This window comes from Strix uralensis, chromosome 26, assembly GCF_047716275.1.
Source record: "Strix uralensis isolate ZFMK-TIS-50842 chromosome 26, bStrUra1, whole genome shotgun sequence".
NCBI classification, from domain to species: Eukaryota; Metazoa; Chordata; class Aves; order Strigiformes; family Strigidae; genus Strix; species Strix uralensis.
Window position 1 is genome coordinate 2,291,407 of NC_133997.1, and position 19,228 is coordinate 2,310,634.

Genomic DNA, 19,228 nt, shown 5'->3' on the forward strand with positions numbered 1-19,228 from the left:
AAGTAGCTGCTGTAATACTGCAGACATATTTCATTAGCAGACTGACTTTGTTGTTTGGTTGGTTTTTGTCTACAGAAACACTCAAACCAAAACCACTTGCTCCAACACCTTTTGTGGCTGCAGACATCCCAGCTCAAACAATACATGTGCCCCATTCAGTCTCACACAGGTCTCAGCTCTTCTCAATCACCAAGACCCCAAGAAGAGAAAGGAGGTTGGGAACAAACAAGGAGGTGGATGACATTTCAGAAGTACTTGTCCTTTCCTTCTCCAAGGCTGTTGCCCCTGTGCTTTCACATTGCTTCCTGACAACAGAGTAGGACATTACATTTTGTGCCTTCTAAATAATTGTCAAAAAGAGGCACTAACCCCAGAGGCAAACAGGAGAACACAACCCAGACTGAGTAAAGGATTCAGTGAGCCTTTGTGCCTAGGAGTCCCCCAAACCTGCTCAGGTTCCCTGCTGACAGCTGCTCAAATTCTTAGCACTCCTCTTGTTTAACTTCTGTCTTTCCAGTTGAGGGGAAAAGATCCTGTGGGACCTATCACACCAATTCCTTTGATGCTGAACTATGCTACTGCAGCTTCCTCCAGAACATCAAACTTCACAGGATTGAACAAATCCCTAGAACTTCTCCTTGTTGGTCTATAACCTGGTATGGCTGACAGCTAGATTCAAGAGCTATCAGAGAGGGAACAGCTATTGTTCTACCTAGCTCATCTTCTTCTTTCATCATAATTGAATAATTAGCTGAATAATTCTTCCTTCAATCACTGACCTCTCATGAGTTTTCTGCTTCTCCGGGCATTTTGGTTTGAGCTTCTGTTCAGTCAAATCTTAGACTTGATGGAGCTGATGCTGCACCAATATTTCTTTCAAAACCAGGATTTTCAGAAGAAAAACATAACAGTCTAGTCTAAGATTTACTATCCAGAGCACATGTTATTAGGATTATGGTGGAGTTAAGCTTAATCCTATTTATGTTAACACAGCTTTGTGTTCCAAAAAAAGGCCAGGTTTACCTGTACCTTGCAATGAGAAGAGCAGCTCCCTTACCTAAAGGAAGTTGGAGCCCAGATTGCTTCAGCTCCTAGGCAGATCATTGTAGAGTGTTTATATCTAAGTCACTCTGGAAGCCTTAAAAGACTGTGCAGAGCAGGAGAAGCTTTTTAAAGCAAGGTACTAGGGGCCACCTGCAGTTATAAGGTATTTCCCAACTTGCAGGTACTTCTGCTAGCAAATTACAGGTAAACACTTCAGTAAGCACAACACACCTCAGAGCAGGATTTGACTTCAGATCACTTATTCAGCACATACCTTGAAGAAGCACCTTAGACCTACTGGCTCTAGGAGAAGAGATGTGGAGGTGAGGAGCATATATCTTTGCGCTTTCAACTGACAGGCAATGATATGCAGGATGAAAGAGCCTTTCCAGGGTCTGCACGTTTTTCTCAGCATCTGTAATCCCTTACTGATAATTACAATTAAATGTCATTATCTAGTATTTTCCACAGGTGGAAGAAAAGCAGCAGCTCTGTTGCAAATCTCCTGTCAGTTGTAGGTGTCCTTGCTATTCTCATTTAACCAGTGCAATTCACCACCTGCTGCTTAAGGCTCATGTTTCTCCCCTCTCAACCAGCAATCAGTCCAGTCTGCCTGACAGTAAATACAGGTAGGTTGCAATGCCTTGATATGCTACTCTGTCCTTTATTATCAGTACCATCTAAATTACACTGTAAAAGGTTAATTTTCATCTCCTCTGAGATTAGTGTATTGCCCATTTTGAAGTTGGCCAAATCTTCATTCTTGCCCAAAATCCCTCTTAAGCAGGCAGATGTCTTCAGAAGGCCTGACCTCCTCCCTGTCACGTTACAGTAAACTCCCACGACACTCTGCTTCTAGGAGGAGATTACTTTTCTGCATTCATTTGATGTGTTGGGATCATACACCTTCACAGAATCACAGAATCATCTAGGTTGGAAAGGACCTTGAAGATCATCTAGTCCAACCAGTCTAGTCCACCTTAGGACACTCTTTCACGTTCACGGACCTCTATAAATAAGCACCTAAAGTACAAAGAGATATGGAAGTACAGCTGGTGGATCAAAACAGAAGACACAGAATTACAGGGTTTCTTGCTCATTTCCAACTGTGTCTGTGAGGTGATGTATGTCCTCGGCAAGTCACTTAACCTCTCTGTACCGTATGTTCTGCACTTGCAAAAGTGATTTTAATTTTACTTTTGTTATAATGTGAAGTGCGGATGTGGTAGAGAGATCCCAAGTGGGAGACATGGGAGTGAATCTGTTTTTATGGTGGGAGAGGGTCTTTTTTTCCACAGCTGAGCAGTCTGTGGGTAAAACCAGACAGTCAGGGTGAGGCTAGCACTGAATGTAAAACCGTTCTTTGGTCCCTTATTAATTATATTATTAATATAAAGCTTACTATGAGCTTATGTCAGAGAAGAATCTGCTGCCCTCAAGCACAGAAGTGTAAGCTTGAGCTAAAGCAATACCTTTGCTAGCTAAAAATGAGACTGAGATACTCTGTGGAGGAGGGGATGGAGTATTTACACAGTTACACAGAGCAATCAAAGGAGACCTGTGGCTGGCATGAAGCTGTGAGGCTCAAGTTTCATACGCAGTTTGTTTTGCCCGTGATGACTGGTGCTGTTAAGCCCGAGAGAGATGTTAATTTTCTGTGAAGAAAAGTCAGGTGGGGCCTGAGCTTTGCAAGAATAAGGAACCACTAAATATAAACAAAAATAAGCTATGCACTCTAAGAATAAAACACACCAAGAGACTATCCCTGCCACCAGGTGAGAAAGCAAATAGCAGCCGCTGTTTGGTTTCAGCACAAGCCCCCACAATTTTCCTTCCTTTTCAGTTTACAGACAGGAAATCATGCTCCAGCATGGTCTGCACGATGCACTGCCAGGCAGTGGCCGCCCTGGAATGTTGTACTGAGTCCACAGAGAGTCCAACAGAACTAATTTTCTGTGTACCCTAAAGAGAGAAGCCAACAGCAATCTGCACTCCTCATGCAGTTACAGGATGCCCATCTCTGGAATTTCTTGGTACTTCTCACTCCTTATTTTATGATTTATTAGTCTCCCTAACAGCAAAATAAGCAAGTGAAGAACATTTTAAAATTATATTTTCCTCACCAAGATGAATTTCAGTCCCCTAGAGATTCAACCTGCAGAACAAGGTGGGGAAAAAAATCCAGCCAGCCTGCTCTTTGTCAGCCTCTCCCAAGAAATGTGTGTCCACAAAACAGATTTACAGGCTTTCCAACAGCCTTCAGAAATAGAAACTTCATATACTCAGGAGAGGAGTCAATTCTATAAAATAAACTGTGCTCCATTAACCTTGCTGCAGTTTATATTATTTACTGGTACAATAGTGAAGTGCTGCGAAGAGAATAAAAACTCCGAGCTAAAACCACCCGCTGTAAAACAGGCACAGATTTTTCAAAAAACTATTGCTGATTTGCAGACCCCTGGCTGAGCTGCCCAGTATGCCCTTCTGTTAGTAAGCAGCTCTCCCACCCTGAAATCTTGCTCGTTTTTCTTCTCTGTTCCTCAGAGCACTGGGAGACATAACAGTCCCTGAGAGATGCTGCACAAAAGCATGCTGCCTTGCCCCGGAAAGGTCTGTGTGAGACTTGGGACATGCATTTACCTCTGTGAAGCCCTCCTGAAGAATATCCAGTAAATTCCCCCTGGCCAAACAAGCAAGCATTCTCCACGAGCCCACCGACGGGCGAGGGTCTCAGAGGACACAGGGCAGATCCTCCAGCTCTGGGCACGACCTCTTCCTCCTCTCAAAGACAAAGAGTTGGAGCTCATCAGGAACCGCATTCATAGTCCCATATGTGCAGCCCGTTACTGCACACAGATAGTTGAGCCAAAGTCAAAGCTTGCACTGGGCATGCTCGAGAGGGAGCTGCTGGGGGAGTAGCGGGAGAGATGTCATACGGTTCCTATAGAAACGCTTCAGCTTACAAGATACAGGCCCAGGACTGAGTTGGGGAAACATCTGAAACCCATTTCCAGCAGTCATTCTCACACAAAACCTGCTGCGTAAAAGAGATTTTCAAACCCACCAAACACAGCAAGCTCTGTATGGCGTGGGGGCAGGGAGAGAGTCAAAGAATGGCAAATAGCAGACGCCTTGCTTCGCTAGAAAAGCCAAACGAAAGACTGTAAGAGCTGCCAGCTTTAATTCTCAGCAATCGTTCTGCAGTCCTGAAGAAACACCAGTGATGTCAGCAACCTGGTAGAGACAGGAAGCTTCAAACCCGACCACAACACAGCTAGGAACATTTGCACAGCACTCAGCCCTGCTCTAGCTGGGCTGATAATGAAGTCGAAAGAAGAAAAAAGACAGAAAACTCAAACTAGAATGAAATACAATTCCCAGGATTTTTTCTAAATCAGTAATAATTGCATTCATTCAGAAACAAGTATCAAATATCTCTAGGCTATCTCTCAAACTTCATCTCACCTTACAGGAAATGGCCAGGGAAAAAAAAAAAAAAACAAAAAACAAAACCTCTCAGAATGGATGAAGACCCCTTCTGCCAGGGGCTCTGGCTGTCGGTCCGCAGAGCAACACTGCAAGTACTGACCAGTGATATGAGACTGTGCCTTCCGATTGCAAAATATCTCATCAAGCATTTCTAAGCAAGACACACATTTAAAAACAAACATGTTTTTCTGCCTAAGTATTGAAGCATGTGGAGGAAAAAGCAATTGCATAATTTTACCATTTTACACTGTCACATAGAGAGATGCAGCTAAAATATAGAAAGACAAGCAACAGGTAATTTCCCTCTGTGACCAACCCAAGTCATTCAAAAAACAGTCAGCCCCCACACCTCCATGACATAAATTATTTATTCGTTTGCCTTCCCCACTTTTCATAATTCAGCGGAAATTGAGATTTTAATGTTTTCATTGATTGTAATATCACATCTGTTGAGCAAAACAACAAATTACTGTGAGGCTTTGCATAAAGTCTTGCAAGCTGGCAATGCTTGTGGTTAGTACTGGATCCAGTTTACTTTTGAGACTCAAAATGCCATTAAATAGCAATAAATATTTATCCCCATTTTTTGTGAAGCAATCAAGTAGTTTATGCCTCTGAAATTTCAAGAAAATTTCACAGAAAAACTGAGTAAGTGGTTTCCCCATCAGACAGAAAGTGACCTAATTTTTTTAAAAAACAAAACCCAACAACCACAAAACACACTGTGAGCCTTTTCTGTGGACTTTATAATGCTATGCTTGACAATGTCAAAGTTGTATTTATTATCTGTTTTTCAGTGCTACATAGTAAACATACATTCATAGAAGACTTCTAATATTAACAGATAAGGATGCTGAGGTCACCCCTTCCCTATACCACTTCAGTTTCTGGAACAAAAAAACTTAACTCCAGGTGTACTGAAGTAAAATTAATGCACTCTGAATGCACAGAGAGGTTGCAGATGGCTGTTAGGTGTTCTCTGATTGTTTTTATAATTTGTTTGATGAATTTGAGAGCAGATTAAGTATTTTATGCTCATAATCCCTGCAAGCTCTAGATATTAACCCTTGTCCTTTGAGGAGCAGAGAAGCCAAAGGCAGGCAGTCACTAGCCACAAATTTTATGCTGGAGACATAACCCAAATTTACAGGATTAAAAAAATAAGTAAAAATAAGAATAAAGAGTTCATCTGTTCAAACGGCATAAAAATGCAAATCACAAAAATGATTTAAATGTAAAATACACTGTTGAAATCATGATAAGATGATACACAGAGAACACCCGTTTGTTTATCGTGGTCCACCTTTAGTGGCATTTAGTAGCTGTCCTGTTGCATTAGTGACAGGCAACAATGGAGCACTTTTAACACTTGTGCTCCACCTCTAAGAACTACAACATTTGGGCAACAGCAGGATATAGAGTCTGCTATTAAGTCACTGCTTGCAGTGCAACCTGCATTTATCCATGGAGTTTGTATGTTAAGTCTTGGCAGGCGTATCTAGTTTGTCAGGGATGCAGACTGGCTTTGTTCAGCAGCGGGACACGGCTGTCTGAACTCAAACCAGTTCCAAGGTCCCTGTATAAGCTCTCTGTGGCACCACCCCCAATGACAGCTTAGGGGTCATATCAATCCTTCAATCACAGCGTGCTCCCCATGCCGCTGCAGAGCAGGACATATTACACAGCATCATAGTGAGGGGGCTGTCAGCCACATGGATTGAGTAGCTGCTTTGCATGTAAACCACACACAGAGTCCCGGTCTTCCTTTCAGAAACACAGTGATGGATCTATATATGTATAACAGATACAATAGTCAAATGTGGTCTAGAGAAGGGCAGTTTCTCCTAGGCCACCCAAATACCGCAAATGACAAAAACCCCCATGTAGTTATTAGTACCGATAAGCATTTTTCTCACCCCTTCTCCCTATACACCTGTTTCCTGCACAAATCAGAGGGCCTAAATCCAGACATGTCACCTACAGTACAGTAGTGCCATCCCTGAGAAATGCAGAAATACATTTTGCATATGAACATATTGGGAAAACTGTGATGAAGCTGGTTTGGATTGGAGAGACTATTCAAGCCAGAAGCCCTGCCCTGCCTGCCTGTTCGGATCAGCCAAGAAAAGCTGGGTCTGAAGTCTGAAATTTAGGTGGTCCCTTCCAGTCCCATATCCCTGTTAACAGAGCTTCTACCTACTAGAACACCAACACAGGGAAAGGCAGCGTTCTCATTATACATGCCAGTTTCGGGTACAGGCCTGCTCACAGTATGTTTTCCATCAGAGGTTTTGTCATCAAAGATTTGCTCTACATGGGGTTTCTTATCTTTGAAACTCACTATGACAATATGAATGTCAGAGAATAGAAACTAGGCCTTTTCTGATGGCTAGACCGAGAGGCAGAGCATGCTGAGCCATTCTTCTGTTTATTGTGGTAACACAAATGCATGTTGGGTGTATGTGTGTGCTGAAAATACCTTTTAAAAATTAAACACTAGTTCTCCCATCTTTGTGTTTCACTCTGAAATTTCAAGCTTCTTGTAGCAGGAATCGTATTTTACTTTCAGTTTTATAACATTGTAATAAATGCCTTTGTTATCTCTGCAAGAAGCAAACAAAACAGCCTCTCATCAAAACTAATGCTTCATAATTCTCCCTGAAGATTATTCCAAAATGAAGGGCACAGGGCAATGATATCAAAAGGATGACCACATCAACTGTTCCTCGTGTGAGTGACCTTCAAAACAAATATGTAGGATGGCAGTTTGGTTGGTGGCATTGCCCTCTCCTGGCCAGTCTGAACCTAACCCTTGTACTTGCCCGAGTTGAATTCCGGGCACGATGCATGGCAAAGCCCCGTTACTGCTCGTTTTCCTGTTCTTGTGATGAGACTGTCGCAGTACCACCAGCATCAACACATAAGCCTTCCTTCAAGACTTCCGTCCAAGGATCTTAAGTACTTTATCAACATTCTCTGATTGTTTCTCTTACCAGCTCTTGAGAAAGAGAGAAAGATCAATGGCCACAGTTCAGTTCTTGCTAATAAAATTTTTGTTGAGGCTGATTCAGAAACAAAGGCTGTGAGACTTGTGATGCCATGACTGCAGTAAGAGCAAAAAGCAAAAAGAGCTGCCTAACACAACTAATGCCTTTGTGTCACTGGGTGTCCCCTCCCAACCTCCCCATCAAGCATCCAAAACAGAGGTCAGATGCAAAAATGACTTCTGGAAACTCACAGAGGATGCAGCAGGCTGTGAGGTGTGTATGTCCATCAGAGTTCCCATGCTGGGTGTCACAGCTCAGCTCAGTGCCATTCCTTTCCCCTTGAAGCCTGAGGGAGAAAGCAAATGTATTAAATACAAAGGAAATAATTTTCTTAGAGGGAGAACAGACTTACCAACGAAATGTCTGAATATAACTAAAACAAAAGAGGGAAGTTTCCACCTTCTTTCACTGCCAGCAGAAAATATATCTAAGGGCTACAGACTTAGGGCAATTTACACATTTTTTGTATCTTCTTCCACATGTAAAGTATGTTTGGTGGGCAGAATTCCACTGAAACACATGTAAAAAAGATTCCTGATTACATTGGCTTACACTGCACATAGTATCTAATTATCTCTTCCCATTTGTGGAGGGGGAATCCAAATTCAACAGAAGTCAAATACGCCAGCCAAAGCTGTACTGGTCCCTAGTGTCGAATATTCAGGGTATTGCTTGATTCAGTGCATTTAGCCCAGACAACAAAGATTCATAAATAATTTTAGGAAACAATTCCACATACTGTCATTTATATTTAGGAATTTTCTGGTGATCTATATTTTCCTTGCTTAGTCTTCCTTCAGAAGTCTAGAGTGAAGTCTGGTGAAAGGAAGGGTGGGGAAGTTTGGAAAAGGTAATGGAATGGATGATGGTAAGATTCCTTGAGAAAGACTGAATGACAGTAGGAATTGCTGTTTTTAATAATCATTTAAAGGTGGGCAGGAGTGTAACCCTTAGGCAGATGGTCACTATTATCTTGGTTGCGTCATCCTGGTACATCTCAATGGACCGAAGGTCGGGGTAGGACGGGACCGGTAACAGAGGCAGAGCCATGGCCGCTGCATCTGCTCGGGCTGGAGGTATTTTGGGGCCCATTCTGCAAAGCCGGGCTGAGCGCGAGCGAGCAGGGGAGGCCATGAGGTGTGGGGAAAGGATCTGAGGCCTCGGAGGGGATGCGTGGCCCCGCGTGTCTGGAAGCGGGGTTGGCCGGGGGGGATTGGGGCCTGGGGCTCAGGGCTGGCGGGCGGACACCAGGCTCTGGGGGAGGGCGGGTCCGGGCTGGGGGACAGGCCGCGATCCCCAGAAGCAGGGTGGTCCCGGGGGCTGAGGAGCCCCTGAGGAGGGGGGGGGGGGGGGCAGGGAGGACCAGGGTGACAGGGTGGGGCGGGGTGTGACAGGGTGGGGTGGGGTGCTGGGCCCGCCCCGCCAGAGCCCCGCGCCCTGCAGCCCTACCTGGGCCCGGCGCTGACGGGAGGCTGCAGGCCCGGCCCGGTCCCCGCCGCGGCGCGTCGCCGCTCGCCATGGGGACGGGGGCGGGACGCGGCGGCCTGGCGCAGGCCCCGCCCGGCCGGACCGGGCCCGCCTGCAGCCGGGGCGCGGCGGGGCGGGGAGACCGGGGCTCGGAAGCCGGGAGGCGGGGGGAGAGCCGGCGCTCGGCACCTGCTGTGCCGCTCTGCTCCAAGGCGTCGTCCCCCCGTCGGGCAGGAGGAGTGTGAGGAGCCCCCGGCTGGGGGGGCCCGAGGGCCCGGCTCTGCAGGCCCGCGCTCGGGGCTGCGGGTGTCCCCAGAGCCGCAGCCAGCGGGCAACGGCCCCCCCAAAAATGCCAATTGGTTAATTAAAACGAAAAATTACATCTTTAATATTCAAGGAACATTTGATACATTAACACTCATTTAACACCTAAACATAACAACCTCGGGAAACACAGAAGATGCGCTGTTGGAAGCTTTTAATATCCAGTGCAAAACCAAGTCCTTCAGAAAAATCCTTACTGCAGAACATGTGGCTTTCACATTTTGTCTAGTCAAAGCCTGAAACAGGCAAAATTACCGTGCTACTCCTGTTCCTATGCAGAGCATTTGATTATCTTTAAGATAACGCTGTACTTCAGAAACACCACGAAGTACTGGTGGAAGCTGGAGCTCCTGAGGGAATAAGAGATAAACCACCACTCCAGGCTTTGAGGCACTCATTAAAACAGAGTTTCTCCTATGTAGTAGCTCCCATTGGTTCAGAAGACAAAAGGGCTGATCCACAGGTCAACAGAACGAAGGGACGTGACTAAGTGAAAGCAAGTTCATCTGAGCCAAACCCAGTCCTACTTATGTCCACAGCAAAACTGGTTTAACTTGATGGATGTGCAAATTTACACCACTCTGGGCCCAGGAGCTTGACCTTAGTGGCTGTGCAGCTTGCTGACCCCGGCTCCAGCTCTCCTGCTGGGCGAGGAGAAACTTCAGTACCACACACTGTGCATGCCACTGCAATAATGGGCTGTTTCACTGAAATTGGTTTTAAAAATGACATGTTGGGTTCTGCACCTTCTAGAAAACCTTCCATCTCCTGAACTGTAGTCCATATTTAGTAATGTTTCTTAAAAAGCCAATTTCTTCCTATGATGCGGAGAGCTTGACCAGAACTGAAGCCAGTGTCCCTTTCTAGTTTTTGTACCGGCAACTCAGTGCAAGAAGGTACATAACTGCTGCCCAGCATAAACCAGGTCTGGCAGCCCATCTGACAGCTGGCCTAGCAGAACTGAGTGCTAGAGTGTCCCGTGCCTCCCTGACACACTCTTGTAAGAAAATCCTGTGCCCATTCAATCCTCCTCAGTCAAAGGACAGGTTTTTATGGTGGACATGGAGTACAGGAGCAGGGAGAGGAACCCTTGGCACTCAAAAGTACCAGCCCTTCCAATAACATAATCCTGTACCCATTATAAATGATGGCCCTTCTACTGCAGGCCTTCAACAGCCCCACTGAGGTCAGCTGGATAGCACAGGCAAAAACCCTTTTCAGATAGAAAAATACACAGTATATTATAAAAAAAGGGGCCTTCTGCAAATGTTACTCTGCCCTCACAACAGCCCTGCTGAGGTCTATTGGGTAGCACAGGCAGAAAGGTAGAAAAATTGTAGGATTGGTCCTCAAAACAATTCCATTTTAGCAAACACTGCCCATACAAGATTTATTTTTTTTAATGAGCAGGAACTCCTTCATGCTTTTTACATTTAGTTGAGTTATAATATGCAAAATTATGTATGTTTACAAAACGTACCAGGATGTCCACTTTAAACACTGGCAATAAACAAGGTTGTCCCACAACCTGCATTTAGCTATGCAGACCATTATTTAGGAACAGAATGTGCCAAACATTGATTTAGTGCCTGAAGATACTGCTTGGGAGCCCTGTTCAACTGCCAATGCTGCAACTGCCAAATTCAGTCCAGTGGCAGAAGCCTTTTGGCTGATTGCTATGCTGCATCACTAACACTATTTTAAATCCATAAATAAATTCTCAGAGTTGTATCTGGGAGGGTTAGCAGAAAATACCACATGGTGTGTGCTCTATGTTCCTGGGTTTTATAGCTAAGGCTGAGAGTATAAAATAAGAAAAAATGGAGGAAAAGTCCAAAGCCCTCTAAAGTTGAACAGGATTCATTCCCAGTATCTCAGGCATGCAGACAGCTGCTGTACCCTAAGGGCTGGATAACTGCCCTAAATATAGGCAGTGGCTTTTAAATGGCTGCCTCGAAGTTAAATTGAGAATTTTCCTTGTTTCATTTACAGTCAGAGCCAAGAGCTCACTACTCAGTTCTGTGCATGTTGGGGTGAAGATGCGTATCTGTACAGCCCTTCAGTGAAAGAACTTGTTCTGTACTCCTCAGTTAATTCTGCATTTCTGGCCTTGGTTTCAGTGTGCTGTGCATGGTTATAGAACACTGCCTTTTGAGAAAGGGGGATGCACATAGTGCATGACTGCAGTTACAGTGGCAGGTGTTGGAGGAGGAATTGCAGTAGATAACATTAAAGGTTTCATGCCATTTCTTCACGGTACCCTCCACATGTCATTCTGCACATTGCAGAATTTTCTTAACATTGACATAAAATCCTGTGGGAACATCTCCCTTGTCCCGGTATTGAATCCTGTATGCCATGTTCCCAAATCTGTCTGCAGAGCAGCACTCAGCTGGTCCTCTGCCACAGCAGGAACTTTCTCACTGCAGCTCTGAGCTGTGGTTTTAGCCTTCATCGGCCAAGGAGCAGCTCTGTCTTCTCACAGTGCTGAGAGGAGATGGGTTGCCAGCTTCAGTGGCAATTCATCCAAGGGGAAGAGGTGTTTTTTGTCAGCAGAATCAGATAGGAAACTTCTCATCACGTGAGAATAAATATTTCTGTGTCCTCTGATGAGAAATGCAGGTGGAAGGCACAGCCTCTCTGCACTTTCTCAGGGAGACTTCATGTGTTCATGAGGTTAGCTTGCATCTACAGCATCTCTAAGTCTGTAAAATACTTTTGCTGCTGAAAGAGAAGGGGGCCAACAAGCCTTTTATACCAGGGTCCCATTCTTACTGTCATATTTCAGCCTGGGCCGGGGGAAGTTGAGGGTGGCATACTCTGTGGCATTCTGCATTTGTAAGTTCTTCACCTCTGCTGCAGAGCGCTCCCGGACCTTGGTGAACACTTGGATGTCTGCATAATGAATGCTGTCATCCTGCTTCACACTCTTGGGTTTACTCACGGTGGCGTAGACGGGAAACTCTGGGACATCTTCATATGTTGGAGCCTTTGGGGAGAAAGAGCTCTGGAAGGTCAGATCCCTGGGCTGCTGCTACACATGCCTTCCCCAGACCAGGCAGAGACACCCTGCACACTGACCCCAGCACCATCCAACCCTCTGACACCTCAGTTTCAGAGAGGGATTTCATCCTACTGCTTCCACTGCACTTTAGGGGAAAAAAATGGGCCTGCATCCCCGTGCAGCAATGCACATTGTTCCCACAGCCATTAAAGGTTATATAGGATGAGACAATTCATGGCTCTGAATAAGCTGCCCCATGTCCTCCCAACCCATCTAGCCTAGGAAGTGGTGGTCCGCTGTGTCTTCTCAATATACAGTTAGGAAAACAACTCTGGGAAGCTGTTTACCTTCCTGCCAGGCTGATGCTGTTGGCTCTCATGTCTCACATTAGTTCCTGAAAAAGAAACACCAGCAGATCAGGTTAATACAACTGTTTATTGTTCCGCTTTTGAATGCAGAAATGCAGTGTCTGTCTGGCCCATGGGCTCTCCCCACTGGACACAAATCAAATTTCCACCTCATCTGACACCCTCAACCCTAATGCTGTCTCTGAGGCCCACCTCCAAGAAGAAAGCCTGGGCTTGTTTCTTTGGAAAAAAATACAGTTTCCAGGGATGACAACATGCGATGGACCGCAATGTTCTTGGCAGAACCAAGGAGGACAGACACAGCACAGAGAGCTGCTTTGTCAGGCCCTTGGAGAAGTCAGATCCAGTTTTAACTTTGTTATTTCCTTTGCTGCCTGGCAAACATATTTTGCCCAGCATGGTCCAAAGGCCACAACTGGGCTACTTAGGGAATGCACTTTATCCTGGGGGACTGATGTCAGATGGATGTTTGCAGCTCTTACAGGAGTTTGATGCAGCTTCTGCTATACTGCCACTTGAGAGTACTCACATGTGTTTTGATGTGAGACTCTGGTATTTTAAAGATACTGCTGAAGTCCCTTCCCTCCCTCTTGCCAAGCCCCATGGCACATCACAGCCCTTGCTTTAAGTTTTAAAGAAATCTTGCCTCTTGCTTCTACCAAACTTCTCTTGAGGAAGGTTAGGTAAAAAGAGTATGGGAGGGGCCCTCAGCCTCAGCGATCCAGTTCACAGGCAGCACTAATGTCAGCTAACCAGGGGCTCAGTCACTCCACCTCTTCTTGTCCTCTAAAGCATTTTCACAAATCCTTACCTTGCTTTTCTTTCTTTCTTTTAAAAGGCGAAGGACACTTCCTGAAATCAGAGAGAGATGTCAGCCCTGAGAAGCCCCAGTCTCTGCTCTTATAACACCCAAACCCAAATGCACCACCCCAGAGCACCACATCTGTGGGTAATGAGAAAGGCCCAAGAAGTGTCTCAGAGAAGAGCTACTGAGACAAGCCAGAACCCGAATAACTCCTGCAGGGAGGAAGTCCAAAGGGGAGATGTGGGGATGTGTTTCCTTCTTCTGTGACACATCTACTATACTCCACAGACACCCCCAAGTCTCCTTGCCTTTCAGCCCTGCCTGGCTGTCCAACATGCATCAGAGTGAATGAGAGCAGATTTCACTTTAGTTTTGCAACTACATTTCCGCAGCTGTATGATCAAAGAAGCAGGGTGCAGAGCATGATCTCAATTGGCACAAAACCCTTCTCCTAGGGCCAGAAGCTCTGATAGCCCCATACCCTGCACTTTGACCCCCTTGCCCAAGGAGCAGCTGTGCACAGACCCTGTGCTAATTTAATGTTTCAGACAGTTTTCCTGTTCTCAGTTTTCCACTTAAAACACAACCAAACCAAACAAGCTATGCACTAAATATAAGCCAAGCCAAACCCTAATCTCGGCTGTACCCATGTGACCAGAAAGAGACAAGCCAAATACAGCTATGTTCCAGCCATGGAATGAACAGGAGCCAAATTCATTCCAGCTGTAACAACAGAGCCAGAAGCTGAGCAGGCTCCTGCAGGCTGGTGCTGGCAGAGGAGCGCAGGCTGTCTGGCAGAGCAGAGATGTGTCACATTCTGGGCCAGATGCATGAAGGAAATGTTTTCGTTGCATCACTCAGAGGGCTGGAGGAGAGCAGGTGCCAGCCCTTGTATGGCTCCTCCTGTGTACGCATGTCCATCTGGTGCTGGCTGCCGACCAACGCAGCGTGCAGCTGAGGGTCTCACGCGGGTCAGACAGCATCTGAGAGTGGGCAGCTCGGGCTTTTAATGGGGCTACAGAGCTACCAGATGGTTCCCACATAGTGTGCATTTGCCAAACAGTCCTGCCACAGGCGGGAACAATGCAGTGCCTGAAGCAGAGCTTTGCCTTTGCTGGCTTTTAGAGGTAGTTTCACTGGGTGGGTGAGCAGGACAGTGGGTGTAGTAATGCCTTTGGCACTCTAATGGCAAAACAAAAAAAGCATGAATGCGGTAAAGAACATGGGAGGCTTTCAAAATGGTCCATAATGATTAACCAGACTTGCTAGACCTGGGAAGCCAAAGGCAGTTTTGGGGAAGGCAAGGTGGCCATGTGCCTGTGCAAAAGGATCTGACACTGCTTCGCGTGTCTCTGCTGTGTGCTGCCCCACAGAGGCACCTATAACCCTCCAGTCCTTGACAGACAAAATCTGGGGGGCTGCCCCCAGGAGTCAGGGGCACAGCTCAAGGCAGCATTGTGTTGTGGTGGTTCTCACTCGGCTCTTGCAGCTTCCTCTGCCACCATCTCTATGAGCTTGTGGGGTCTCCAGAGCCCTCCTTGCCAAGGCTTGTGGCGAGAGCATGTTGCTTCTTTACAGCATTCAGGCACATTGTGCAATGTAATTAAAATAGCATCATTTGAAGCAAAATCAGCAGGGTCCCTATCCTCTTTCCTGGGAGGTAGGTTGCAGTATCAGCTTTCCAAGCTGCTCTTGCTTGTTTTGGTTGCCTCCCTTTGTAGAGAGAGCATTAGCAGCCAGTGTGTAGGCTGGAGCTATTCTGAGGCTGTCTGCGGGCTAATCACAGCCAGGCAGGAGCTGGCATCTCCCATCCTCAGATATGCGGTAATTAGAATGGATGTGGCAAGGGAAACAAGAGCAGAGCAAACCTCTCCCCTCGTCTCAAAACCAGGTCAGACATGTTGTTACTAACCCACAGCCTGCTAGAAGCACATTGTATTCTACACAGCAGCACGCGTGTCCCTCCCCTTCCTTCACATCACTGCCAACCTGATTTCTACCCTACACAAGCCTGCTTCACAGTGGGTCCTGAATTTTGGCATCTTTTGTCGTCAATGCCCAGCAGAGGCCCTGAGCACTAAACCAAGTAGTGAGAATACCTGGGGCCTGCCCTCCACAGGGCCATGCTGGCAGAGGTACCCAGACCTGAGGGCACACTTCCCTTCATAAGTAACTTCCTTCTATGAATAAATTTGCTGTAATGGCTTTTCTTTAAAGACTTCAGGAACCTTCTCAGTCTCAGTCTCTTGCTCTTTGCTCTGTCTCCCCTAGGGCCCATGCTTTGGTAGTGATCATGACAAGGATCTTCTATCCAGGAGAAGGTGAGTGCCTACCTCCCCTAAGCCCTTTTGCAAATCTCAGCTTTACTTAGGAAGCCCAGGTCTTTGCTGACACAGCTGTGGCGCTGAGAAAATATACAGAAATAAAAGCAGTATAGGTGCCTGGAAACACCTGAACTAAAATTAAGTACCATTTTTTTCCCCTCTGTCACCAAGGCAAAGCTATGAATCATGAAAACTTCTGCAGTGGCGCTTCAGCGCACCAGTCTGCTCTTGACTGTGGTCCTCTGTAGCTGTCTGCCAAGCCCATGTTACCGGCAGCACATTCCCATTTGCCTTCCTCTCTCCTTGCTCAGAGCCTGTTTGAATAGTCTGCACAGCACCGGAGCCTGAGGCCATTCTTCAGCCATGTGTCTCCATGTGCAGGACAGGGAATGATGCTCCTGGGGAGAGAGCTCTGCTTTCTCCTCGCTGCACAGTCTATAAGGCAGATGTTAGCACTTGAGTCACACAGGGGTGCTGGGGCCAAATGGGTCTTTGGCCAGAGCTTTGCCCTCTGCTGCAGGAATCTGCCAGAAGGTAGTAGTGACACCACCAACAGAAATACCATCCCAGCTTCTTATTTTCCATGCAGCCTCTGGAAAGAAATCAAGTGGGACACTGGAGTCCTGGTCCAGTAGCTTTGGGGTAGCAGAACTAGATATTGGCCCAGAGAAGCCAGTCTGCCACCATGCTGCTCCCCAAATGGAACAGAAAGCTGCTGTCCTGCCTGGTCCTGCATACTTGAGTGACCTTCAGATTCTGGTTTATACTTCCTTCTGAAGGCAGGAATGTTTGTGCATGGCCTGGCACTGTCTGGAGGTGAAAGCGCCACCACAGCATATGCTGTAATGGTGGTGTTTGTACTCCAGAGTCTCTGTCTTTGCCAGTCCATGCTGTGGCACGGCTCTCTCCACCACACAGCATCTGTAGTGTGCCTGGCAACTGCACCTCTGCTCCAGTGAACCAGCCTATGCCCCAGGCATTCCCTGATCAGGCCCCTGTCCGCTGCGGTAATGAAGCTGATGCCCTGGGTTCCTCATTTACCCTCTGCCACAGGGTAGAGGGAGTAGAAAATGGGACTTTTGGTAGGGGACATGTCAAGAACCAGCCTTCCACCTCCCACCTACAGCTCCTGTTCCTAAATCCCAAAGTTCTCTGCCCTCCAGCTCAGGGCTCGGGTTGGAAGGACCTCCGTGTCCTGAACCTCCTCGTCTGCTTCAGCCACTAGGTGATGCTGTGCCTCTTGTAATTATTAAAAAGCGCTGATGAATTTCTAAAACTTTTAACAAATGCAGTGTTGGAGAGGACGTCCTCGGAGCTTCATCTGATAGTCATGGCTGTCCCCCTTGTACCACTCTTAGAGCTGAAAATTCCGCTTGGCACGGAATGATGCTCCACTGTGCCTTTTGTTCTGCAAGCAGGAGATCCAGGGCACAACATGAGCCGGGAGGGATTAAACTGTCATCCTCCTTCTCAGGGAGAAAGAGCAACATCATCTGAAAAACGTGGCCAGGATTTCCCAAGCGCACATAAAGCCCAGACAGACACAGGCAGGGAGAGGGGCTGGAGGAGTTGAGAGCAGGATGGGGTAGCTGACCCACGAGCCCTTAGTGCCAGCACTGCCCCAGGGGCCCCTCCCTGCAGTAGCCAAAAGGAACACCTTAAGGTGTCTACCCGGCTGGAGACCACTAGGACAAGGACAGGGATTTTAACTAGATCTTTCCTAGAACCGAGCTATTCTCAGCTGCTGGCATGGCTGTGGGAACCCAAGCTGCCAGTCCCAGGAGGTGCCACAGCCCGTCTGGGCTGAGAGATGTGAGCGACAAAGCCCCTTCGCCTCCCCCTGTCCTGCCTTTGGCAGGCAGGGGCTGTCCCAGCCTCCCGTCCCCACCCCGGCACCTGCACAGCAGTGACCCAATGCCCCTGCTCACTCGCTCGCAGTGTCTGTGTGAGCTGGCAAGGTGCAGGGCTGAGAGCCAGGCAAGAGCCCAGGCAAACCCAGCACAAGGGACCAAAGCTTGTAAAGTCCACCCAAAGTTCCGCTCAGGCTGCCCGGAGCTTTGTCTGCCATCCTCATACCTGGCGGATGCTCTACTCACCATGGTCGCCCGCAGCTGCAGAGATTGCCCATGTCGCTCCTTCCTCCATGAAGCAGGAGTGTTTTCTGGACAGGGAGAGCTTGTATTTCCTGGTTCCTGCTCGGCCCCTGGCTATTCCAAGGGAGTGTCTGGCAGTGTCAGATTTCTCTCCATCGCTGCAGTGAGGCTTTGCGAGGCCCGTGCGTGCCATCTACTGGAGGGCTTGCCCTGGGCTCTCCGTGCCCCCAGGGCTTGCGCTCACCTCCTGCTACCCAGGGAGGAGAGGGCAAGGTAGCAGCATGCCTCCAGGCCTCAGCCGCGGGGCTAAAATTCTGCTTTATGATTTGTACAGTGGATGTCCCTCCGCTATCCCTCTCTCCCACCAACGCCATCCTGCTGATGCCAGCAGTGATGCAAAAGAGGATGGAGGAGGGACTTTCCTGAACAAAAGGAGAAACACCAGGGTGGGAGCACTCAGTGCTGTTCCTGGTGTTCCTCATTGCATCTCAAGCAGCATGTCAGAAAATGTGTGGCACGGGCTGGCATCATCTGGGAAAGAGAGCGTATCTTCTTGGGAGGGAGGTGATGCCCCAGCAAAGGTGAGAGCAGGCTTGCAGGTCTACTCTCAGCTGAGCTGTAGTGCTGCTACTTCTGCTGCAGGCAGAAGGGACATTACTGGGAATCAATTTTTTGTAAAGCTACCTAGATTTTGTAAAGCTACCTAGGAAAAAATTTTTCACAGAAAGAGTGGTTAAACAGTGGAATAGGCTGCCCAGGGAGGTGGTGGAGTCACCATCCCTGGATGTGTTTAAGGGTCGTTTAGATGAGATGCTGGGGGATATGGTGTAGGGAGAACTTTGTAGAGTCGGGCTGAGGGTTGGACTCGATGATCCAAAGGGTCTTTTCCAACCTGAATGATTCTGTGATTCTAGATGAAAGTGTACAGATCTGTGCTTTTGAGAATTACAGAATCCCATGAGGGACCTCGCATCATTAAGGACCTGCAATACAGCTCTTAGGCTCACCCCTCAGCATATCAAACAGGAAAATTAACGTGCATTTTACCTCTCTACTTCTGTTGAGAGCCCTTCAGACTGTATCTGGTAATTTCTAGACTGAACAACAGATAGCTGATCTCTGGCAGCTCCGAGAGCTGCATCTCAATACTGAAAGATACCATGTTAATGTAGTCCTTGAGCAGAAACTGTGCTCCACAGCTTTGATTTGGCAGCCAGCCCCAGTTCTGTGCAGGTCTGAATGCCTCATGGGATGTGCTGAGAA

At 47.3% G+C, this 19,228-nt stretch overlaps 2 protein-coding genes across 4 annotated transcripts in view; both read right to left on the reverse strand.

Moving 5' to 3' along the window:
- DIXDC1 (DIX domain containing 1) overlaps window positions 1-9,130 on the reverse strand; it is a 39,084-nt gene extending 29,954 nt beyond the window's left edge. For 2 of the 3 annotated variants that reach the window (XM_074850983.1, XM_074850986.1), the window contains exon 1: window positions 3,685-3,897. In XM_074850983.1, coding sequence (XP_074707084.1) covers window positions 3,685-3,744 — 60 coding nt within the window. In that variant the 5' untranslated portion in view covers window positions 3,745-3,897. Of the gene's footprint in view, window positions 1-3,684; window positions 3,898-7,771; window positions 7,867-9,029 lie in introns of those variants that run through there. The other variant, XM_074850984.1, reaches the window with a different exon arrangement.
- A 281-nt stretch (window positions 9,131-9,411) lies between these two features.
- Window positions 9,412-18,289, reverse strand: C26H11orf52 (chromosome 26 C11orf52 homolog). The gene is made up of 4 exons (XM_074851132.1): window positions 17,969-18,289; window positions 13,555-13,595; window positions 12,723-12,769; window positions 9,412-12,360 (listed from the first exon to the last, which is right to left on the reverse strand). The coding sequence occupies exons 1-4, from the start codon at window positions 17,998-18,000 to the stop codon at window positions 12,124-12,126; spliced, it is 357 nt and encodes a 118-aa protein (XP_074707233.1). The 5' UTR covers window positions 18,001-18,289; the 3' UTR covers window positions 9,412-12,123.
- Between the last annotated feature and the right edge of the window lie 939 nt (window positions 18,290-19,228).

What these genes read in the sequence shown, in the direction of transcription:
- C26H11orf52 (XM_074851132.1), bottom strand. Translation starts at nt 18,000, where the DNA reads ATGGGCAATCTCTGCAGCTGCGGGCGACCATG. An exon ending in TGCAGCTGCGGGCGACCATG is followed by an intron (nt 13,596 to 17,968) that starts GTGAGTAGAGCA and finishes CTCTGATTTCAG; the next exon opens with GAAGTGTCCTTCGCCTTTTA. An exon ending in AAGAAAGAAAGAAAAGCAAG is followed by an intron (nt 12,770 to 13,554) that starts GTAAGGATTTGT and finishes TTTCTTTTTCAG; the next exon opens with GAACTAATGTGAGACATGAG.